We start from the raw sequence: 24,405 nt of genomic DNA, 5'->3' as shown, positions 1-24,405 counted from the left end.
TGATTGTCTAGAGTGACTACGGCCTCTTTCACATAGGCCAATCTCATGGGAGACAACAAGGGACCAAAGAGAAAGGCCACAGTGTTGTGAAATATCTAACACACAACCAAATGTGTCCTCGCTCCAACATACCAAGTGTCCAGACACACACAGCAGTCTTTTCTCTGTGGTTCAGGATCACCCGACCCCTGTAGTGCGAAGAGACCTCCTCGGACAAAGCTGTTTCAGTCTAAAACCGATTAACTTTCCAAATGGTGTTTGCGGAGCGTCTAGCCTGAGTGGCGAAAGACGTGGCGAGAAAACAGTTATGTCAAAGTAATCAATGAAATGCGTGAGCAAATCAGTAATGGACTTGATGATGTTGAAAAGGCTTGTCGATCCGACCGTCTTGGTGGTTGTTTTCATTCAAAACCTTGGAAGCTTCAACTTTGCAGCTGACAATAATACATTTCTGAAATACTTAGGATGCTTAATAGGTTAAGACAAAGAAAAAATACATAAAGATAACTTCATCTCATTACTCAACAACTTGAAAGCAGATCTAATTAAATTGATCAATCTCCCCATAAATCTTACAGGTAGAATACACCTCTTTAGAATGGCATTGCTRCCAAAGTTTTTATATTTTGTTTCGGTAATATTAATTACCCCACAGATGACATTCTTAGTATACTTGGCCATAACATACTTTATATGAGCAAAAAAAKCTCATTAATTAAATAGGAAAGTTTTACATTTCCCTAAGTCTAAGGGTGGTGAGACAAAGTAGAGTCGCTCAAACACGAGACGTATGTGGCAGGGTCTACAGTCAATCACGGATTACAAAAAGAAAACCAGCCCCGTAGCGGACATCGACGTCTTGCTCCTAGACAAATTAAACAACTGCGTGCTTTGAGGACAATACAGTGCCACTGACACGGCCCGCTACCAAAGCCTGTGGGCTCTCCTTCACCGTGGCCAACGTGAGTAAAACATTTAAACGTGTTAACCCTCGCAAGGCTGCCGGCCCAGACAGCATCCCTAGCCACATCCTCAGAGCATGCGCAGACCAGCTGGCTGGTGTGTTTACGGACATATTCAATCAATCCCTATCCCAGTCTGCTGTGCCTTCATGCTTCAGGATGGCCACCATTGTTCTTGTTCCCAAGAAATATAAGGTAACTGAACTAAATGACTATCGCCCCTTAGCACTCACTTCTGTCATCATGAAGTTCTTTGAGAGACTAGTCAAGGATCATATCACCTCCACCCTACCTGATACCCTAGACCCACTCCAATTTGCTTACCGCCCCAATAGGTCCACAGACGATGCAATCGCCATCACACTGCACTCATCCCTATCCCATCTGGACAAGAGGAATACCTATGCAAGAATGCTGTTCATCGACTACAGCTCAGCATTTAACACCATAGTACCTTCCAAAATCGTCATTAAGCTGGACGAGGTCCTGGACTTTCTGACGGGCCGCCCCAGATGATGAGGGTAGGAAACAACATCTCCATCCTGCTGATCCTCAACACRGGGGCCCCACAAGGGTGCGTTCTCAGCCCTCTCCTGTACTCCCTGTTCACCCATGACTGCGTGGCCATGCACGCCTACAACTCAATCATCAAGTTTGCAGACGGCCCACTACAGTGGTAGGCTTGATTACCAACAACGACGAGACAGCCTACAGGGAGGAGGTGAGGGCCCTCGGAGTGTGTGTCAGGAAAATAACCTCTCACTCAAGTCAACAAAACAAAGGAGAGATTGTGGACTTCAGAAACAGCAGAGGGAGCATCCCCCCATCCACATCGACGGGACAGTAGTGGAGAAGGTAGAAAGTTAAGTTCCTCGGCGTACACATCACGGACAAACTGAAATGGTCCACTCACACAGACAGCGTGGTGAAGAAGGCGCAACAGCGCCTCTTCAACTCAGGAGGCTGAAGAAATGTGGCTTGACACCTAAAACACTCAAACTTTTACAAATGCAGAGAGCATCCTGTCGGGCTGTATCACCGCCTGGTATGGCAACTGCTCCGCCCACAACCGCAAGGCTCTCCAGAGGGTAGTGCGGTATGCACAACGCATCACCGGGGGCAAACTACCTGCCCTCCAGGACACCTACAGCACCCGATGGCACAGGAGGCCAAAAAGATCATCAAGGACAACAACCACACGAGCCACTGCCTGTTCACCCCGCGAGGTCAGTACAGGTGCATCAAAGCAGGGACCGAGAGACTGAAAAATAGCTTCTATCTCAAGGCCATCAGACTGTTAAACAGCCATCACTAACATAGAGTGAATGCTGCCAACATACAGACTCAAATCTCTGGCCACTTCAATAAATGTAATATATGGATTCAATAAAGTCACTTTAAATAACACACATTTAATAATGTCTACATATCCTACAATATCATCTCATGTGTATATACTGTATTCTTTACCATGCACTGCATCTTGCCTATGCCGCACGGCCATTGCTCATCCATGTACTTACAGTGGGGAGAACAAGTATTTGATACACTGCTGATTTGGCAGGTTTTCCTACTTTCAAAGCATGTAGAGGTCTGTCATTTTTTATCATAGGTACACTTCAACTGTGAGAGACGGAATCTAAAACAAAAAAACTGAAAATCAATTGTATGATTTTTAAGTAATTATTTGCATTTTATTGCATGACATAAGTATTTGATACATCAGAAAAGCAGAACTTAATATTTGGTACAGAAACCTGTTTTCAATTACAGAGATCATACGTTTCCTGTAGTTCTTGACCAGGTTTGCACACACTGCAACCCCACACATGAATGGTCTCAGGATGCTTTACTGTTGGCATGACACAGGACTGATGGTAGCGCTCACCTTGTCTTCTCCGGACAAGCTTTTTTCCAGATGGATGCCCCAAACAATCGGAAAGGGGATTCATCAGAGAAAATTACTTTACCCCAGTCCTCAGCAGTCCTATCCCTGTACCTTTTGCAGAATATCAGTCTGTCCCTGATGTTTTTCCTGGAGAGAAGTGGCTTCTTTGCTGCCCTTCTTGACACCAGGCCATCGTCCAAAAGTTTTGCCCTCACTGTGCGTGCAGATGCACTCACACCTGCTGCTGCCATTCCTGAGAAAGCTCTGTACTGGTGGTGCCCGATCCCGCAGCTGAATCAACTTTAGGAGGCGGTCCTGGCGCTTGGTGGACATTCTTGGTTCCCCTGAAGCCTTCTTCACAACAATTGAACCACTCTCCTTGAAGTTCTTGATGATCCGATAAATGGTTGATTTAGGTGCAATCTTACTGGCAGCAATATCCTTGCCTGTGAAGCCCTTTTTTGTGCAAAGCAATGATGACGGCACGTGTTTCCTTGCAGGGTAACCTTGGTTGACAGAGGAAGAACTATGATTCCAAGCACCACCCTCCTTTTGAAGCTTCCAGTCTGTTATCGAATGCAATCAGCATGACAGAGTGATCTCCAGCCTTGTCCTCGTCAACACTCACACCTGTGTTAATGAAAGAATCACTGACATGATGTCAGCTGGTCCTTTTGTGGCAGGGCTGAAATGCAGTGGATTGTTTTTGGGGATTTAGTTCATTTGCATGGCAAATAGGGACTTTGCAATTAATTGCAATTCATCTGATCACTCTTCATAACATTCTGGAGTATGCAAATTGCCATCATACAAACTGAGGCAGCAGACTTTGTGAAAATTAATATTTGTGTCATTCTCAAAACCTTTGGCCACGACTGTAGACATTTTCAAATATATGCAACAAAATGTTGACCTAAAAGCTTTTGGACATCAGAGCAATGTTAAGGGAATGCAATTTGAGTCAGAAACAGATACTCATATGATAGATAGGTCCAGTAGCAATTTTAGAATGTAAATCTTGGTGTGGCAAATAGAAAAGAATGGGGGGATGCATGCAAGCAAAGCCTCTAACACACACAACACTAACCAATACATGAATTGCATTATAAAGGTGAAGAACTTTGCCCACAAACTGTAACGGCCTACATACCTTGCATTCGGAAAGTATTCAAACCCCTTGACTTTTTCTACATTTTGTTACGTTACAGCCTTATTCTAAAATTAATTACATTGTTTTTTTCCCTTCAATCTACACACAATACCCCATAATGACAAAACAAAACAGGTTTTTAGAAATGTTTAGAAATGTATTAAAAATAAAAAGCTGAAATACCACATTTACATAAGTATTCAGACCCTTTACACAGTACTTTGTTGAAGCACCTTGGCACGATTACAGCCTTAAGTCTTCTTGGGATTGACGCTACAAGCTTGGCACACCTGTATTTTGGGAGTTTCTCCCATTCTTCTCTGCAGATCCTCTCAAGCTCTGTCAAGTTGGATGGGGAGCGTCGCTGCACAGCTATTTTCAGCTCTCTCCAGAGATGTTCGATCGAGTTCAAGTCCGGGCTCTGGCTGGGCCACTCCAGGACATTCAGAGACTTGTACGGAAGCACACCTGCATTGTCTTGGCTGTGTGCTTAGGGTTGTTGTCCTGTTGGAAGGTGAACCCTTTACTACTCCCAGCCCCTGACGCTGAAAAACATCCCCACAGCATGATGCTGCCACCACCATGCTTCACCCTAGGGATAGTGCCAGGTTTCCTCCAGACATGACGCTTGGCATTCAGGCCAAAGAGTTAAATCTTGGTTTCATCACACCAGAGAATCTTGTTTCTCATTGTCTGAGAGTCTTTAGGTGCCTTTTGGCAAACTCCAAGCGGGCTGTCATGTGCCTTTTACTGAGGAGTGGCTTCTGTCTGGCCAGTACCATAAAGGCCTGATTGGTGGAGTGCTGCAGAGATGGCTGTCCTTCTGGAAGATTCTCCCATATCCACAGAGGAACTCTGAAGCTCTGTCAGAGTGATCATCGGGTTCTTGGTCACCTCCCTGACCAAGGCCCTTCTACCCCGATTGCTCAGTTTGGCCGGGTGGCCAGCTCTAGGAAGAGTCTTGGTGGTCCCAAACTTCTTCCATTTAAGAATGATGGAGGCCACTGTGATTTTGGGGACCTTCAATAATGCAGACATTTTTTGGTCGCCTTCCCTAGATCTGTGCCTCGACACAATCCTGTCTCGGAGCTCTACGGACAATTCCTATGACCTCATAGCTTGGTTTTTGCTCTGACATGCACTGTCAACTGTGGGACCTTATATAGACAGGTGTGTGCCTTTCCAAATCATGTCCAATCAATTGAATTWACCACAGGTGGACTCCAATCAAGTTATAGAAACATCTCAAGGATGATCAATGGAAACATGATTCACCTAAGCTCAATTTCGAGTCTCGTAGCAAAGGGTCTGAATACTTCTGTAAATAAGGAATTTCCATATATATTTTTTTATACATTTGCAAAAATGAATAAAAAACTGTTTTCGCTTTGTCATTATGGGGTATTGTGTGTAGATTGATGAGGGAAAAAAACATTTTATCCATTTTAGAATAAGGCTGTAACGTAACAAAATGTGTAAAAAGTCAAAGGGTCTGAATACTTTCCCGAATYCACTGTAAAACTGTCCCAGCAGCAAATCCCAACAACAGTCACAACATTTAACCAGTGCCACACCTGGCTATCAGCGGAGCCTTGTCTGGCATCCAAACAGTTCACTCAGACTCATTTACTGTCTTTAAAAAAAACATAGCTGATATGGCATACTTGCTTAAACAAATGCAGTTTCTACTAACAATTGACATGTTGAAACAATGGCATAAGGGGACGACAAGGGGATAAGAGGCAATCCATAATTTCGATTAAGACATTAATGAGCGAGCTAGGACTGACGTAGTCAATATAACTATTTGTTCAGCACTTTTGAAATGTACAGCGACACCATTCAGAACATGGGCCGTTCTTACAGTGTTCTCCCTGTACACCAAGTCAGAACCGTAGGATAAATAAAGGGGACATATAAGCAGACAATGAAAGCTCTTACAATATTCGATGATTACATTTCTCTAAAACAGGTTATAGGCTACATGTGCACCACCAAGTCAGAACAGTAACTTTAGGTGAAATTATTAAGAGGGAAAAATAGACCATATTATTAGGGTGCGGCATATGGACGACTAACAGCCTATTACACAACATACACTTAGTATTACTTTCTTAGCTACAGTATACATATCTCCCTGGCATATTACATCATTTATGCAGCAGCATACAAGGCATTTTTGGACTCACCTTGTTGTGCTGTGCTCACTTGAACAGGACTTGAGCAGATTTTGTCATCAAAGTTAGTCATCAAAGTCTGGCATTCTCTGGATTTATGGTGCTTTCAAGWCAACTGGGAACTCTGAAAAAAAAAAGATRGAATGATGATGACGTCAATGATCTTCAGGTTGTAGCTCTAGAAAAGGCCWGAGTTCCCGACTTACAATTCCGAATTGGATGACTGTTCAAAAAGTAAACTTGTTTTTRCCCAATTTCCCAGTTGTCTTGAACTCACTGGTCAGATTTCTCAGTTACAAGTTAACAGTTGTTTTGAGCGTGGCAGAAATCATGCTGGATTGACAGCATGGCCAATGTTGAATGTTTATCATTTTAAACTTGGAAAAGAGACCCCTAAACTCAGACTTGGGACCACACAGCCACCACTGAATAGCAGGCTAGTGATTGCTTTGCAAAGCTTGCAGTTAGCCACTGATTCCTTCCAAACTCATTGTTGAATTTGAGATTTCCAACTTGTTGTTTAATGTTTAGTTCCAATGGCGGGTTGCACCGATACGTTTTATCTATAATTTCTCTTCATTATTTCTCTCCATATGACAAGGATAAAAAGGATTTCCCAGTAGATTTCCGACTTGATTCATGATGATGACTGCTAGCTAAGATGTTGAAAGACCTTGAGCCTTCTTGGATGGGCACTTCTAATGTAACTCTATGGCAGCACCCAAGGGGCTTGAGTTTTCGAGCTCCTCATGAGTGACAGAACARTGAACCAATCACTGTGCAACTAGAGAACATTACAAACTGCTACTCTCAGTGTTTTCCGCTGGCTGACCCACCACCACAGAAAATGCTGAAACACATGCATTTTGGATCTGCCTTACTCAAGAAAGAAAAACAAAGTTTGTATGTGGCTTTATTAACTAAATTATTTATTTTCCTTTATTTACATTGTTTGCAAACTGATATGTGACACGTATTAATGGCAAAATAACATGCCCCACATTTGCTAAAAAATAACGGGTCGCCACTGGATAGGTCAGATATACAAAACCTTGCAGACAGTCTACTCAACTGACAATCTATTCAAAACATATAGAAACTATTGGATCCAAGACTTAAAAATAACTGATATTGATGGAGGGAGTTTTYAAACATAATAAACGAAATTACATGCCTTATTATTTAAATATYTATTTTAAAATCTGGCTACAGACAGAAACAACATAAAACAATTTGAGGTCTTACAAGCATTAGAAACAACATTGGGTGTGGATATGGTGGGAACATGTGGGTCTGAGCAAGTGTGATATCATTCATATTTGTGGAAATGTATGTAAAAGTTAAGTTGTCTATTGTTTTTGATAACGTGTGTTTTAGTTTATTGTAAAAAATAAATACAAATAAAATAAAAAATACATACAAATAAAATAAATGCTTGAGTACACAAGAGTCAGTCCTAATTCATTCAGAGATGGAGGCCTGCCACTGTGGTCTCTCTTTAGTCTAGTCACTGCCATATGGGAAACAACAGCAGCTCCCAATGCATACAATTTAACATTCATTAGGAGCCCTGAAATTGGCATCTGTTGTGTTTACTCACTTGCATAAATATCCCATTTTCCAAATTAATCATTTACCTAGGAGAGAGAAAGGGAGGGAGGGGAGAGAAAGGGATGGAGGGGGAGGGATTTAAAGAGAAGGGAGGGAGGGTGGAGATGGAGATTCTCTGAAGTAGATTTATTGTTTCCTTTCTGCTCAGACTGCTGAGCACAGCACTGGGTATAGTTATTTTCAGTTATTCAAATGAGTCTGGCTTATATGCAAGGCACTGGGCTGGGGGACTCACAATCTAGGCCCTATTGAGTCTATGTACTGATCTAATACATTTTTCTAGAACATTTTATTGAATCAAATGAAATTYAACATCCATATCATAATGCATGGTATGCATTGCAAGTTTGTGCTATTCAGTATTATAAACGGGGTGGTTCGAGCCCTGAATGCTGATTGGCTGACAGCCGTGGTATATTAGACCGTATAAGTTAGTAACCAGTTTATAATAGCAATAAGGCACCTCGCGGGTTTGCGTTATATGGCCAATATACCACGGTTAATCGGCTGTATCCAGGCACTCCGCGTTGCTCGTAAGAAAAGCCCTTAGCCGTGGTGGGGGAGGGCTGGAAATATACTGAGCACGTGACAGACGTGACAGAGTCTGGAGACGCCGTGGAGAACGTTCTGCTGCCTGCAACATCCTCCAGCATGACCGATTTCGGCGGTATGCGTCACGTCATCGCGTGTGGCCGGCTTGCCATTTCATTTGGGCAGAGGCCGCACAAGCCCTCCATGTGCTCGCCAGAGGTAGCCTGACTGCCATTGGGTACTGAGATGAGATCCTCAGACCCCTTGTGAGACCATATGCTTGCGGCTTGCCTCTGGCGTTCCTCTAATGCACAAGACAATGCCTACACCTCATGTGGCCTGGAGACTGTCGTCAGCAGGCTCCTGCCAAGGGAAGGCATTCGATGCTATGGACTGGCCCGCCCCTTTCCCCAGACCTGAATTCCAAATTGAGAAAACCACATCTGGCGACATCATTGTCTCGCTCCATCCACCCAACGCCACGTATGCACCACAGACGCCAGCGACGTTGCGCGATGCTTATAGTCCAGGCCTGGGCAGAGAATCCCTCAGGAGACCACCACCTCATCAGGAGCATGCCCCAGGCGTTGTAGGGAGGTCATACAGCGCACGTGGAGGCCAACACACACTACCCTGAGCCTCATTTTGACTTGTGTTTAAGGCACACTACATCAAAGTTGGATCAGCCTGTAGTGTGGTTTTCCACTTTAATTTTGAGTGTGACTCCAAATCCAGACCTCCATGGGTTGATAAATTTGATTTCCATTGATAATTTTTGTGTTATTTTGTTGTCAGCACATTCAACTATGTAAAGAAAAAAGTATTTAATAAGAATATTTCATTCATTCAGATCTAGGATGTGTTATTTTATTGTTCCCTTTATTTTTTTGAGCAGTGTATATATAATCCATATATATCGACATTTGAATTGATCACAGCATTGACGCCTTCATCACCATACAATAGTATGGTGCAATGTCGCTTCCATGTGGACATTAAAGTTATTACACCAGCACAGAATGCATTGAAATGACGCGAGCAGAAAAACACAAAATAATATAATAATTTGGTATGATTATTCATTTCCGTTTATTTCGGACCAAATCCCCCAAAAAGTACAACTTCGTCAATATACTGGAAAGACGTATTTAAATCACTTTTGTTTAGGGAATTGTGCACGTGTTCCATCAGTACAGCATTGTGGGTGCAATCATAATCCACTTCCTCCACTTGAAGAAGCGCCATTTTCGGCGTTGTCATACAGCATGTCGCTAATGTTTATGACACAATAAGAACGAATTTCAGTGTTTGTTATTATACGTTAGCTTTCCAAGTACTATCTGAAAGATGGGMCGAAAGAAGAAGAAGCAGATGAAGCCATGGTGCTGGTATCCTTTGGTTTGGGGAATAGACAAAACGCATGAAAAGAAAGTGAGGGCTCGAATGCTTAGCAAGGTAGCTAGCGAAGTAAGATAATGTAGGCCTCACAAGACCTGTTCGCACTTTTGATACGTTGTCGTATTTCTGTAATAATGTTGTGGCATTTACATTTTCCAACACTCTCTTTTAGTTTTATCTCAACAAAGTAAACCCAAATGGTGTATATTGACGAACATTTTAGGCGGAAAACTAGCTATGTTAGCTAAGTAGCTAGCGGCATTATTAGTTAGCAAAGTAAATTATTGTATTCATTATGTAGCTATCTGCAACTACCCAGTTTATGAGGCTTAGTCGGCATACTTTGTCATAGATGGTGGTCAGAAGTTGTGCACAAAGAGTAACTATACCTTACGTTCAAATAAAGGATTAACGTTAATAGRAGGGAGGAGGCACCCTCGATTGAATGAAACCAACTAGCTAAGTTAGGTTGCTAACGTTAGTATATACTCTATGACATTTCCTTAATTCACAACTTGAAGGTATTGTAATCGAGATTTCGATGATGAAAAGATCCTCATCCAACATCAAAAGGCCAAACATTTTAAGTGCCATATATGTCACAAGAAGTTGTACACTGGTCCAGGGCTGGCAATCCACTGTATGCAGGTTGGTATTCACATTAACAACATGTTGGTTATTCATTCATCTGTGTGGTCATACCTTTTATTTGTGATATGAWTCATTGATGGTGTGGGTCGTGTGTCTTTCAGGTTCACAAAGAGACCATCGACGGGGTCCCCAACGCTATACCTGGAAGGGTAGACATAGAATTGGAAATCTATGGCATGGAAGGAATTCCAGAGAAGGATATGCAGGAGAGGAGACGGACATTGGAACAAAAGCAGGGTTAGTTAGTGTTAACATTTCTTGCATTTGTACTGAGAAATGTGGGGGTTAGACCATAGAAGTCTACAGCCAGAACAAATCATCTTAAAGAAATATTGTGTGGCTAAAATACCCCCTTGTGTTCAGAGAGCCAGAAGAAGAAGCAGAATCAGGACGACTCTGACGAGGATGACGACGACGATGATGCTCCAGGCCCTTCGTTCGTTCAGCAGCAGATGCCTGCTGCCCAGCCCCAGGCTAGCTACGTCCCTCCCATGGCCCAGCCAGGCATCCTCCCCGGGGCCAGGGCTCCAGGCATGCCACCAGGAGCTTACTCAGGTAGGACATGGGCTGAATGGCCATACGATTGCTCTGTTCTGCCAGTAAGACATTTGCATCAAGTAATGATGATTGGCAAAAATGTTCAACTGCTCTGAATTGTGAATGAATCATGCCCATTCTGAACAAATCACAAACTGGAAAAAATACATTCCCTTCATCACCATATAATGGCTGATAAACTATACCTGGTGTGTTTAAAATCTATTTCTTTCCCTATTCTCCCCAATGCAGGAATGCCCCCTATGATGCCAGGTCACGGTGTCCCGCCCATGATGCATGGGATGCCCCCTGGTATGCACGGAATGCCACCAGGGTGAGTACTAACTCATACTACTCAGTGGGTGACATTTTCCTCTCTCAATGACACACTTAGCCATGGTGCGTTTGCTCACTCTTTGCAGGAGTTAAATGTCGCCCCGAACTGGTCCATTGTTGCAGAATCTGCCTTATTATTAAAGCTTCAGACAGTTAGATTTGATCATTCAGATTGAAACTCACACCTGTTGGTTTGATCTCCATACAGCATGATGCACGGGATGGGAGGGATGATGCCTCCAATGATGCAAGGGATGCCCGGTATGCCGCCAGGTAAGCACTGTCCTAGGAGGTACTCCTCTTCCCCTCCCTTACTCCAGTCACTCTGTACTCAGTGGGGTGGTCTGGCATTGACAGGGGATACAGCACCGTGGCCCTCTCACCTCTCATCTAGGACTATTCTCCTATATGAGGCTTGTGAGTGAGCGAGTTGACAATTTCACAAGACTAGAATAGTGCATAGAGCTGGGCGACATGGACAAAACTATATTTAATGATAAGCTTGAAACATGAATGTGCACCACAGTTGTTTTAATATTACCCTTAAAAAATACTACTACTTTGAATGTTGTAGCTATCGATTGTTCGGTTATCAATCACCTATATGAAACAAAATAAGTTTGCTGAAACGTCACATTTCTTTAGTAGGGCCCTATAGGTTATTTATTGTAATGAACGATATCAGCAAAATGCCCACGATAAGTGGTTGATGTCGATCATTTTCGTTTATCGTCCTAGCTCTAGTAGCACAAAATCATGTTCACTCTCCATTCTATCATGACCTAGAAACCATCTGCTCCCCTAACTTCTTGAGAAAGAACTGTGATTTGATATTGASACCTGATGTCTTGTCTATAGGAATGCCACCACACATGGGTCACCGTCCTGGTATGCCCCACATGGCCCAGCCCCCCACCCCGGCAGGGATGCCCCGGCCCGCCGCAGCAGCCCCTGCTGCCGTCAGCAAGCCCCTGTTCCCCAGCGCAGTACAGGTGGGTCACCTTGCCTAGAGGCGAGGTGGGATGGAGCTGTAGCTTGTCATATCTGACTCATTGGTTTACCTTCTTCATTTTAAATGGTGTCCATTGAATAATTCACCAAGAGGATTTCCTCTTTATTAAGATGGTTGTACTGGTGCGCTCATCTCAGGCACATGCATACTATCAGAGTATCATCATTAATGATGGGGAGTAGGCTTGGGCGGTATCCAGATTGTCATACAGACCTTGTGCCATATCGGTATATTCGGTAATATCGGCACTGAACACAAGGGGCACTATTTTCAAACCCTCGCTGAGCTTTTGTAATCCAAAGATTAGCAATGCTAACAAGTACATGTAAAATCCCATAGAATGCTAACTAAATGCTAAAGAGCACATTGAACATTTAGACAGCCTCTGACCTAAACTGTTTTAAGGACAGACATCCCAGCTCACAAAGTTATAAAAGTAACTTCGAAAAGCTACAGTTTGCTGCACGCACAACACAATTATTAGACGGCAAGGCTTTTGATCCAGGAGGGGTTTTTCTGCTGTTACCTGCAATATAATTAATTTTGTAAGAAGCTAACCACTTAGCTAGATAGCTAACTAGCTACTAAATTAGCAAACCAAACGTACAGCTGCAGAGCATTTAGCACATTTTATAGACTATTTACTTAAAAGTTATAAAACATCTAGCTGGTGAACATTTAGTTGTGAATTTCATACTGTAACCTGATCACCTGGCGTGTTCTGCACAACAATGAGTGACTCACAAGGCTCTGGTCTCGTTATTGTGTGCTTGTAAACAAACACCATGTGACTGGGTACTAGCGGTAAGCTTCATAATGAAAAATTATCTGACAGGTGAAATGAAATGCGCAATCATTGTCTTTTAACATATTGCACAATTTGACTGCAGGTATTTACTTGAAATGTAGGAACAAATATTAACATTTATGCAATCTCCAAAGAAATAGTTTCAACGGTATTGAACGGTACATCCTGTGGCTATTTCCAAATACCCCGGTATATGGTATACCGTCCAAGCCTAATAGGGCGCAGCAATAGCAAAGTTGTATCGGTAATGCATCCATAGTAAGGAACAATAGTCAACTATAGCTCATTATCAAACTGCCCTCTCCTCGATTTCCTCTCTAGAGCTGCTGGTATTCACTCTAGGTTCTGCTAGTGTTGTTCACACTCTGCTTCTCTTCTTTATGCTGCAGATGGGCTCTCATGTTCCAAACACCATCACAGCCTCTCCCAGTAGCACTGCAGACTCTCAGTCTGCTGCCTCTAAGCCTCTGTTCTCTAACACTCCACAAGTAGGCAGGACTCTTTCACTTCCATGTCCCATAGACTCTTGTGGCATGCAGCATATCAGCTTGATTTGGTTGGGAATGCTACAAAATGTCTGTGTTTTGACATATGAACTTAAGTTAACATATTCAACAGGCTTTTTGTCATTCCGTGTGCATTTTTGTGAACCGCTCCACCAAAAGGATGAGCTGCCGGTCGGCTTTCCCTTAGGAGGACTTGCTGCATGCCCGTGTGTGGCCTGCCTTAGTTTTCTTAGCACTGGATTGGTGATTTAAAATATGTATTTTTGTTTAGGCACAGCTTGCTTTTTGCTTATTTTTCCCCTCCCCTGACTTGTCATGGATTTCCTCAGATGGTATTTTGCACAATGCAATGCTCATCAGCAATGTGTGATATTATATGAGTTTTTCTTGAGTGTCTCAGCTGAACTGATATTTCAATCACTTTTTGAAACTGATATTTTCCAGTCATTTAAAGTGATAATCTGTTCAGCGTTAGTTTGATGTACAGTGCACTCTGCTTGTGAAAATCTGAGGAATCAACCAATCGCTTGTGATCAAAAATCATGGGACAAATTCTGTTTAGAAAGCACTTCTAAGGAATCAGTAGGTCAAATGTCTGAATATCTGATTCCTATGAGAGGAGAGCATTGTAATCTGTGTGTGTGTGTGTGTGATCATGATGAGTCACTCACCCATCTGACAGTGCATCTTCCTTCCGGTCTCCCAGGCCCAGCAGAGTGCCTCTGGAGCTGTGCCCCACAGCGCGCCCTCCACCTCCTCTGACCCTCCCAAAGCAACATTCCCCGCCTACACCCAGTCCTCTGCCTCCTCATCCTCCTCTAATCCCCCTAGTAACACTGTGGCCAAGCCCCCCGCCACAGTGACCAATAAGCCAGCCACCCTCACCACCATGAGTGCAACCAGTAAGTTGATCCACCCTGATGAGGATATCTCACTGGTAAGTTGCTCCTGCTTTGCGTTTTGCCCTTTCACAGTAAGTAATGAATGAGAAAGTACATTTTTCTATGTCGCGTTACTGTTGTGATACTTGTAATATTTGTTCAAAACAAATTAGTCAAATATAATGTAATTGAGTTGTGTGATTTGTCCTTGCCGTTGCACTGAAAGGGATAGACTAGTGTTGTATCCTGTCTAAGAATCCTCTCTGTGTTTGTCTGCCCGTTAACAGGAGGAGCGACGGGCTCAGTTGCCCCGGTACCAGCGTAACGTGCCCAGGCAGGGGCAGGTTCACATGTCTGCCCCTCCTGTGGCGGCCGTGGGCGGCATGATGCCCCCACAGCAGGGCATGCCTCCGCAGCAGCCTGGCATGAGGCACCCCATGCACGGTAAGATGTTATGGCATCACTAGACCAAAAAATGATCTGATGGAGAGAAACTTGTGGCCTTTGATGGCACGAAAGACCAAGTATCATACCAGTCAAAACATGTTTTTTTTTGCGTTTGCTTGCATTGTGATCGTGATGTTTCAATATACTTCCTCCTCCCTCCAGGTCAGTATGGTGGTCCCCCCCAGGGCATGCCTGGCTACATGCAGGGTGGGATGCCTCCGTATGGGCAGGGCCCTCCGATGGGATACCAAGGAGGGCCTCCCATGGGCATGCGGCCCCCCGTCATGTCTCCTGCGGGACGATACTGAAGCAGTCGCAACGACCTGACCCCTCACTAGGTTTGGAGGTTAAACCTTTTCTCACCTTGTGCTTTTTAAAACTAGCCCAAGCCAATGAGCTGTAAGACCAACCAGTGATGGTGAAGAAAAGTATTGATGAAAAAAWATATATATACGCAGCACACGGACATTTAACATGACATCTTTAATGGGGAAAAACATAGAAACAACAAAACACACAAAACAACTTGATGATAATGACAACTTTGTCGTTGTGCAGATTTGATACATGTATGGTGTTTTTCTTATGTTTCACTCAGGTTTGTAGAAGTGAAGTGTGTTAAATATGGTTCATATTGTTTTGACTGCTCYCTGCTGGAGTAACATGATCGTATCGCCCTCCCCTTACAAAAAGGCAAGTTTCCTGTAAATATATGATTTTCTGTTGTGTAGAGTAAGTCGGTGACGAGGCCCTCACAGCACACTTGTGTGTTGTTGGACGCCCTGTCCCCAACCGTATGGTTGGTGAGGGTCCTCCTTTATGATGACGATTCCAACTGTTTAGTAGTTTACCACCAGATCTATGGATTATTATTATTATCTATCAGTCTCTAGCTTCATTCTTATTTCAGGTTTATTCCATGATCAAAAGGGTAACTTGTTTGAATTTATTCTCTGTACTGTTTTAAACAATCTATGTTGTAATAAAACTCACTTAAAATCCAACACTGTTTTCTTCCTGACCCGTGGATGGGGATGAGGCTTCATGAAGGTTTGTACCATGGAGGTTAGTACCTTCATCATGAAGGTTTGTACATAAATGTTGTATTTATGAAATATTGCTCAAATAATAGAATGTCAACATTCCAGATCTGGTATTTTTAAACATGTTTTAATATACAAATAGTCTTGATGCAGATAAGTTTATAGCCTGATGTTCTTTAATAATAGTAATCCAATCATTTAAACCTGCACCCTGAATCAGTTTATCTTCCTCACCTTAGGTTCACTAACATTTGCATGCAAGTGCTCTATACTCTGTGTGAGTAGTTGATGATAAATATACATTTTACTTGATGTTGGGTGTATTTTTCCTAAACTACCTACTCATGTCCTCTGGGTGTCTAGCTTTTCAAGTCAGAGGGCCTTATTTGGTGTTATTCCACTATGGTGCATCAGTGTTTCCCCTATATGTATTTAGCAGCGGCACAACGCCGCTGCTAAACCGTGGCCGCCACTGCAATTTTTTTTTAAATTAAATGACTAAAACCAGGAATATAGAAACGATAATGGCGCAATATATTTTTGAGAACTAAAAATCGCCAAAATAAGGACTAGACAGTTGGAGAATGTAAAATAAAAAAATGTCATGATATAGGGCCCCTTTTGATTTTGTTTGTCATTTAGATGAATTAGGAACAATGCATAAGCCATTGTAGAAAATGTAGCTTTAAAACTAAAATGTTCATGTCAAAATGTGTAGAATTGCAGAAAATTTGTTTTAGAACAGCTACAGGTTCTCTGGCCGAGAGGAGGGCCGCTAAAATGTGCCATTTGTCATGCCCACTACCCCCACATGCTAACTTTGCCACCGCTGTTGGAAACAAAAATACTGGGGGAAACACTGCATAGCATATTAAAATCGAAAAACCATTACTTTGAAACTTTTTGTAAGCCCATGTCTATTTTGATGGTAATGTCCTTATCTGCTTTTCAGCCTAAAACACAGATTTCTTGCGAAACAGGTCAGTTATATCTGTAAGTACCCATTCCCTTACCATAGTGTGGCTGTATCTTGCACCGGATGTACCGTTTAGTAGTAACTAGTTATTGAATCTGAAGTAATGCATTTTGGGAGTTTTTCCAAGATTTGTACATTGTTTTGAGTATTGTAGAGTTATTCTAAAGTACTTGCTCAAGATTTGTTACACCATTTGGTTGCATACAAATGTAATGAATGTTGAATGCTGTGGTGTGCCATTGTTGCCTCTTTCTGTCTGATGGTGAAGGGGGCTGTTCGGTGGAAACTGGACACATTTTTACCCCACTCATTTGGTAAGTAGGATTTCACATTGGCTATGATGTACAGTGGCTTCAGAAAGTATTCATACCCCTTGACTTGTTCCACATTTGGTTGTTACAGCCTGAATTCAACGGATTAAATAGATTCTCACCCATCTACCCACAATACCCCATAATGACAAAGTGAAATCATGTTTGAAAATGAAATACATATGTATTCAACCCCTTGAGTCAATCATTACATGTTAGAATCACCTTTGGCAGCCATTACAGCGCAAGTTTTTTTGGGTAAGTCTCTTAAGAGCTTTCCACACCTGGATTGTATTATATTAGCATATTTTTCAAACTCTGTCAATTTGGTTGTTGATCATTACTAGACAGCCATTTTCAAGTCTTGTCATAGATTTTAAAACAGATTTAAGTCAACTCTTAACTAGGCCATTCAGTTACATTCAAGCAACTCCAGTGTATATTTGACCAGTGTTTTAGGTTATTGTCCTGCTGAAAGGTACATTTGTCTCCCAGTGTCTTTTGGAAAGCAGACTGAATCAGGTTTTCATTTAGGTTTTTTCATGTGCTTAGCTCTATTCTGTTTCTTCTTATCCTAAACTCCCTAGTCCTTGCTGACGACTAGCATACCCATAACATGATGCAGCCATCACCACCATGCTTGAAAATATGAAGAGGGTGTAGTCATTGATGTGTTGGATTTGCCCAAAACACAATTTGTATTCAGGACATAAAGTACATTTCTTTGCCACGTCTTTTATGCTGTACAGGCTTCCTTTTCACTCTCATTTAGGTTAGTATTGTGGAGTAACTACAATGTTGATCAATCATCAGTTTTCGATCACAACCATTAAACTCAAATGTACCTTTTGTGCAACTACCAACACCAGAGTCCAAAGGGATACATTCTAATAACAAGCATATCATTTAAGCATATTATGCAGATAAGACATCTTAATTATCTATGTTACCTAACTCATTCTGAGTCTTCCACCACAATTGATATACCATCCAAAGTGTTATAACTTCACCATGCTCAAAGGGATATTCAATGTCTGCTTTTTATTTGAATTGTACCCACCTACCAATAGATACCCTTTGCGAGGCATTTGAAAATCGCCCTGGTCTTTGTGGCGAATCTGTTTTGAAATTCACTGCTCGGCTCGGGGACCTTTTTATCTGTATGTGTGGGGTACAGTAATGAGGTAGTTATTCAACTCATGTTAAGCACTATTATTGCACACAGTGAGTCCATACAACTTTTATTGTGACTTAAGCAAATTTTTACTCCTGAATTTATTTAGGCTTGCCAGAACAAAGGGGTTGAATACTTTTTGATTCAAGACGTTTCAGCTTTACATTTAATGAATTTGTAAAAAGTTCAAAATAACAATTCCACTTAAACATTGTGCGGTATTGTGTAAGCCAGTGACACAATCTCAATTTAATCCATTTTTAAATTCTGGCTGTAACACAAAGTAGAAAAAGTCAAGGGGTGTGAGTACTTTTGGAAGGCACTGCACATGGCTGTTGTAAAATAATGATTGACAAGTTCATTTGAAAACATTCCCAGACCATATTACAGTAATGTTTAAAAAAAAGTTATGATCATTGTTTACTTATTAATACTTATGGGTTATAGTATTTGGTTTGTTGGATGTCGTCGTCAACACTCGTCCGAACTCCTCTTCCAACTCTCGCAACAATGCTCAAAACTGTCTTGGATGTGCTGCTGTCATTAATACCTTAAACTGTTACTCGGATTAGCGTCACCATTATAATTGAGTTCTCCCCAGTTATAATTGTCAACATGCATCCTATAACGTTCTTTTAAAGGGAACATTGGCCTGTTTGTTCATTAACTATACATTTCACATAAAACAAATAGACATGTTATTTCACAAGACAATGTAGGCAGTATCACAGTTTCTCTCCACTTGCTGATGTGCATAAATGTATCCTAATGTAAAAATCCAAATGCTTTGTATCAAAACACACTATTATAAGAATAAATCATGTGTATTGTGTACAATTTTCACTGTCTGTTTTTTCAAGCCTATCTTGTTAAAGACCCATTTTATACCAGGAACAGGACAGATCTGAACCATCTTTGTAAGAGGACCACTAGATGGTCTTGGGTCGTGAACTTGACTTTCTCAAGTAACTGTTTGCAATATCTCCCACGACGTTACAGTGAATAGTTGGTCATTTGTGGTATGTTGTAACTTATATCATAACATTTTATAAACCTTAAACAACTTCAAAGTAACTAATGTTTTGATACCTAAATATATTCTCTTATTAGCAGTATTTGGCTGAAATTGACAGATTTTTGCAGCTTTACAACTGGCTAAATACTCAGTATTTTATACTCTTAGTATAAGGTCAACACACTTTCTGTCTGGCTTCAGTATTTTGCATTTGCAGAACCCTCATCTTTACAGATAAATATTTTGTAGTAATTATGTAAAGGTGGGTGTGGCTTTTTGCTGTGACACATGTGAGTAGTCTTCCTGTTATGGTTTGAGGTGGAGAAGTTCCTGTAGCTAGTCACCAATTTCCCCTCATCTGGCTGAGACCCCCCCCCCCCAGTCAAGTGAGTCACACTCAACAATTCTAGTTTAATACAGACACTTATGTCTGAGGCTCACTGCATGCTGCTCAGTGTGTGATAGCATCATCATATAAGAACAAGGGAAGTCATGACTCTTCATCTGACAGGTGTTTGGCTGCTGCTCATCACACATACAGTGTTGGGTAAGTCTTGTTTTTGCAACTTTTGGTGTGGGGTTAGTTTATTGGGAACTGTGTTGGCCACAGGAGGCTGCTGAGGGGAGGGCGGCTCATAATGGCTGGCGTGAATGGAATGGCATCAAACACATAGAAACCACAGGTTTGATTGATTTGATACCATTCCACTCATTCCTCTCCAGCCATTAACACGAGCTTGTCCTCTCCAATTAAGGTGCTACCGACCTCCTGTGGTGTTGGAATTTTTCTTCTGCCATTGCAAGTTTTGGATGACTTTATCATGGAGTAGTTTAATGCCTATAAAAACAGCACTTGTTTGGTTTAGTCTAACCAGAGGCCTGTATCTGTTCCATATCACTACATTGATCATTATGCAGATGCTTTCTTGACCAGGGTAGGGAGGTCCAAACCATGCGTCAGTACAGTGGGCTTCCCTTATATGACCACCAACAAGCCATAAAAAACAACCAATGACACTTACGGGGCGCCCGAGTGGCGCAGCCGTCTAAGGCACTGCGTCTCAATGCTAGAGGCGTCACTGCAGACAGCCTGTTTCGTTTCCAGGCTGTATCACAATCGGCCGTGATTGGGAGTCCCATAGAGCGGCTCACAGTTGGCCCAGCGTCGTCTGGGGGGTTGCGCCTGGGGAGGCCGCCATTGTAAATAAGAATTCGTTTTTAATGGCACTGCCTTGTTAAATAAAGGTAAAATAAAAACGGGGAGCTAACGTTGTATTACCTTCTCTATATGTTGCCTCCTAGTGTTCTGTGATATGGAATTCTTGGAGAGAACGCAGGGTGACTCTGTAGAGTTCTACTGTATCTCTGAGTTCAATGCCTCCAGGCCCATTGGGCTCTACCTGAAACGCAAGTGGCTGCAGCCCAACCAAGAGGTCCTGTTCATGTATACTGAACAAAAGCCTTCGTTTTACGATGACGTCAAAGAGCGCATCCATGTCACGGGAGACCCGAGTACTCACCGGGTCAACGTGACCATCAACCAGCTGAACGGAACAGACACAGACCTCTACTACTGCGAGTTTGTCTTCCCCGATGCCTCCAGCGTCGATCAAAAGATTCCAAGCAATATGGAGTTCTTTCTGTACGTCGACAATGTTGGTGAGTATTCTTTATGGATTCCTTAATTTATTTCCTTTTTTATGTTTCTTGATGCGAATGGAGTTGTTGACACCATGATGTGTGTCAAACAGTCACAGTAGCCTGCGTGGTTTCCATTTTTTTGGTAATGACTCCAGACGCCACAGCTGAGCCACGCTGTTCATGTTATGCATCCTGCCACTGCTTCCTCCTTAGAATAGCCCTGGCTCTAGCAACATACTCTCCTCTACCCCGTCCACAAAGCCAGTCATACTAGTGTTTGTTACCCATCTGGAGAAAATGTCCCAGACAATAAGATGGATGTAGGCCTGATAGAGACGTGCGCCGGGGGTTCAGCTGTCCTCCCCTACCTCGCCCCCTACGGTTCCCCCTCGGCCATGGAAGGGGTATGCCTGAAGAGGCGGTGGGGCCGGGCTCCAGTGGAGGTGCTGTTCCACTCAAAGCGCCCCTCTTCCTCTGCCTCGTTCCCCCCAGAAGAGAGGCTTCACCTGGGCACGGGGCTGGGCGGCCTGGCATACAACCTCACCCTGCTAAAAATCTAGCCGGAAGTTAGCGCCTTTTACAGCTGTGAGCTGCTGCTCCCCAGCAGGTCCGACAACAGTGCCAGGCTAGGGAGACACGTGTACTTTGTGTCTGTGCAAGGTGGGTGTTTATCATAGGGCTAGTGGATTCAACCTAATAAGACACCTGATTTATATGGGGCTAGTGGATATAAACAAGTAACACTTGATTTAGTAAGGCTTGTTCATTCGTTGAGCTTACACATCACATTGGGAACTTTCTTTGCGTGCCTATGCGTTGTCTGTCTAGACAAGTTTTTGACCAGACCTTTACGAAAAGTCTATCCACTTCCCCTCCCCACATCGGTCTTTATACTCATTTTGAAAATAGACAGATGCAGTAGGACACTGGGGTCAGTGGTTTTGGTTTTAACGGATAGTTTGTGATTTTGGAAAGGAACGCTATCTACTTCCCCAGAGTCGGATGAACTCGTGTATATTTTTTTTATGTCTGCGTCTAGTATGAAGGAGAGACAATGCTAACTAGCGTTAGCGCAATGATTCAAACTGCACACAGACATAAAATGGTATGCAAAAATGAATCTACCAAAATCCCAAACTATCCCTTTAAACGGTAAATTCATGCCAGTAAATGTCCAGGTCATCTGTGGAAGCTGTTTCTATGACGCTGTATTGTTTATTAACTCTAGTAGCCAATTCAGTAACCCAGGTAACAATTATCAAACAGACAATGGTCTGTTAGTAATTAATTTCATGTCCATCATACACAGTATATGAAAGGTTGTCAATGTATTTTTAATTTAGGAAGTGATTTGACATTCTTTAAAGTCTGACACTACATATTGCTCATTGTTTCCCCAGGTGTTAGGTGTAGCTGTACTGGTTACACTCCACTGCTCTATGCCCTTTCTGCTGTTGTGGGGCTGTTACTCATCTTCCTTATGGCCCTGGGAGTGGCTCATTATGTGAGTAGGACTGTAACCTACTTACTATGGACAAAAAGATTGACACACAGAATATTATTTATATAAATGGTTGCCACTCCAGTTTTTTGCTGCTTTTATGGTCATAATTTAAAAAGCATTACAACCTCACATTCTGCAAATTTCTCATTCATATGACATCAAACAGTTCTTTGCTCTGAGTTTATAAAGCCACTTTGTAACCTCTATGATTGTTGACTGGGGAGACATGATATTGTAATGTATTTAGGTACTTACTCATTTGGTAGCTACTGTATTCCTCAAGTGACAAATTGTCAGTACCATAACAATGATTTCTGACAGGTATGACTAAGAACCAGTGATTTGTCAAACACCTCAAATTGAGGAAGGATGCCACTGAATCAAAGCATCCATCCTCTTACTATTCACATTTCACACAGGAAAGACACTAGTTTCACTAGTTGTTTTCACCTGCTGCCTTCTCTGATTGGCTTCTGTCCTCTGTCAGGGTAAGACCCGAGGAGACTGTGTCAAACCGCAGCCCCACCAGGCTTCCACCTACGAGGAGATGGTTGGGGTGCGGCCCCCCAACCGGAATGGAAAAGTGTCTCCCTCTTACCACCCGAGGCCCCCCCTGCATCTGGAGGAAATGGATGCTTCTGCCTATGAAAACCCCCCTCTCAGTTCTCGACAGGAAAACCACTACGAGAGGCCCGAAGAGTCACCGCTAGTATCTGAAACTGCTGGGGAGATGTGAGGAACAAGGTCAGCCCAATCTCACCAACATGGTGTTTGACTATTCATTTATAAACTGGAGTCTGGACTATAACTACAACTTACATAACCTTAAATTTGGACAAACATACATCCACCTAACTTTGTTTTGTAAATGCTGGCAGCTAAATGTTGTAGCCTTGCTTTACTTTTTTAAAGGTATTGTATTTATTAAACAAAAAAAAATATTAAGTGTAATACTTGTCTTTATTAGTGTTGTATTTTGACATGGTACATTTGTCCAGTCCACAGGGAACTGTCGTTCTTGCCAATCATGGAGATTGATCCTGTGCTGGAAACAGACAAGAATCATGGCCATCCCATTATCAGGACTTACAAAATACAAATTTATACCTGGTGCTAACATCCCGTCCTTTGTCTACGTTCTGAGACAGATGTAGACTATTAAATGCATTGTGATCAGATCTTCCTGACCTCAGAATATAGTCAGGTAAATTGTCTTGATATCAAGTGTAGACTGATATAACCATTATGGCGTCAAGATGTCTCAATATTTTGAATACCGGATGGGACCAGGAAACCTGGTCTTAATGCAGACTGTGGAATGGCTAATATGTGGACAATCTCCAGGACAAAGGACACATGCTCGCATCAGGTATAAAAGGGGCTAGAGAGCGCCTTTCCACATTGACCATGCTACATATCAGAAATGATCTGCATTAACCAGAGTCAGTGGGATGGTCCCATGGTGTGCTGAACCACAGCATGGCTTCAAAATCTAATTGTATTTGTCACATGTGCTGAATACAACAGGTGTAGACCTGACAGTGAAATGCTTACTTACAAGCCCTTAAAAGTTAAGCATATAGAAAAATGAAGAGCAACAAAATAAGTGAGGCTATACACAGGGGGTACCGGGTTAATGTGCGGGGGTACAGGTAATATGTAAGCGACTATGCAGTTCAATTGGATGTAAAAGCTGTAATGTCCTTTTGTGATTTGCAAATTCCGAGAACTCACTGACCTGAAAAAGTACAATAGAGATTTACCTCAACAGCTTACTGTAAAAAATAAATGTATAACAAGGGGTGCCTCCAGTGTAAAGTGGATTCCTTGGTGGTGTGTGGCTTCT

General features: G+C 42.4%; 2 protein-coding genes and 1 non-coding gene across 4 annotated transcripts; all 3 read left to right on the top strand.

Annotated features, from left to right (window-relative positions):
• Positions 1 to 9,533: 9,533 nt before the first annotated feature.
• LOC112067735 (BUB3-interacting and GLEBS motif-containing protein ZNF207) lies at positions 9,534 to 15,899 on the top strand. 2 transcript variants are annotated; one of them, XM_024147803.2, is made up of 11 exons: positions 9,534 to 9,707; positions 10,239 to 10,365; positions 10,470 to 10,605; positions 10,732 to 10,923; positions 11,158 to 11,239; positions 11,450 to 11,514; positions 12,100 to 12,233; positions 13,451 to 13,549; positions 14,274 to 14,504; positions 14,736 to 14,892; positions 15,058 to 15,899. In XM_024147803.2, the coding sequence occupies exons 1-11, from the start codon at positions 9,667 to 9,669 to the stop codon at positions 15,201 to 15,203; spliced, it is 1,410 nt and encodes a 469-aa protein (XP_024003571.1). In that variant the 5' UTR covers positions 9,534 to 9,666; the 3' UTR covers positions 15,204 to 15,899. The 2 variants fall into 2 exon arrangements, with proteins under 2 accessions (XP_024003571.1, XP_024003582.1); XM_024147814.2 differs by lacking the exon at positions 13,451 to 13,549 and having other exon boundaries at positions 9,536 to 9,707.
• On the top strand, positions 11,542 to 11,679 carry LOC112081186 (small nucleolar RNA SNORA49). The gene has a single exon (XR_002896371.1). It is a non-coding gene; the product is annotated as a small nucleolar RNA SNORA49 (small nucleolar RNA).
• A 53-nt stretch (positions 15,900 to 15,952) lies between the features above and the next one.
• LOC111981521 (uncharacterized) lies at positions 15,953 to 24,382 on the top strand. The gene is made up of 8 exons (XM_024147820.2): positions 15,953 to 15,960; positions 16,891 to 16,918; positions 17,183 to 17,228; positions 19,926 to 19,961; positions 20,717 to 21,073; positions 22,456 to 22,559; positions 23,047 to 23,303; positions 23,558 to 24,382. Exons 5-7 carry the CDS (start codon positions 20,728 to 20,730, stop codon positions 23,293 to 23,295), a joined length of 699 nt encoding a protein of 232 aa, XP_024003588.2. The 5' UTR covers positions 15,953 to 15,960; positions 16,891 to 16,918; positions 17,183 to 17,228; positions 19,926 to 19,961; positions 20,717 to 20,727; the 3' UTR covers positions 23,296 to 23,303; positions 23,558 to 24,382.
• Positions 24,383 to 24,405: the final 23 nt, after the last annotated feature.

This window comes from Salvelinus sp. IW2-2015, linkage group LG1, assembly GCF_002910315.2.
Source record: "Salvelinus sp. IW2-2015 linkage group LG1, ASM291031v2, whole genome shotgun sequence".
NCBI lineage: Eukaryota > Metazoa > Chordata > Actinopteri > Salmoniformes > Salmonidae > Salvelinus > Salvelinus sp. IW2-2015.
This window is presented reverse-complemented; position numbering and strand designations above follow the sequence as displayed.

Bases quoted from the DNA above. Each gene is read 5' to 3' on its own strand.
- LOC111981521 (XM_024147820.2), top strand. From the start codon at position 20,728: ATGGAATTCTTGGAGAGAACGCAGGGTGACTCTGTAGAGTTCTACTGT. The intron at 21,074-22,455 runs GTGAGTATTCTT...TTGTTTCCCCAG, and splicing joins TCTGTACGTCGACAATGTTG to GTGTTAGGTGTAGCTGTACT. The intron at 22,560-23,046 runs GTGAGTAGGACT...GTCCTCTGTCAG, and splicing joins CCCTGGGAGTGGCTCATTAT to GGTAAGACCCGAGGAGACTG.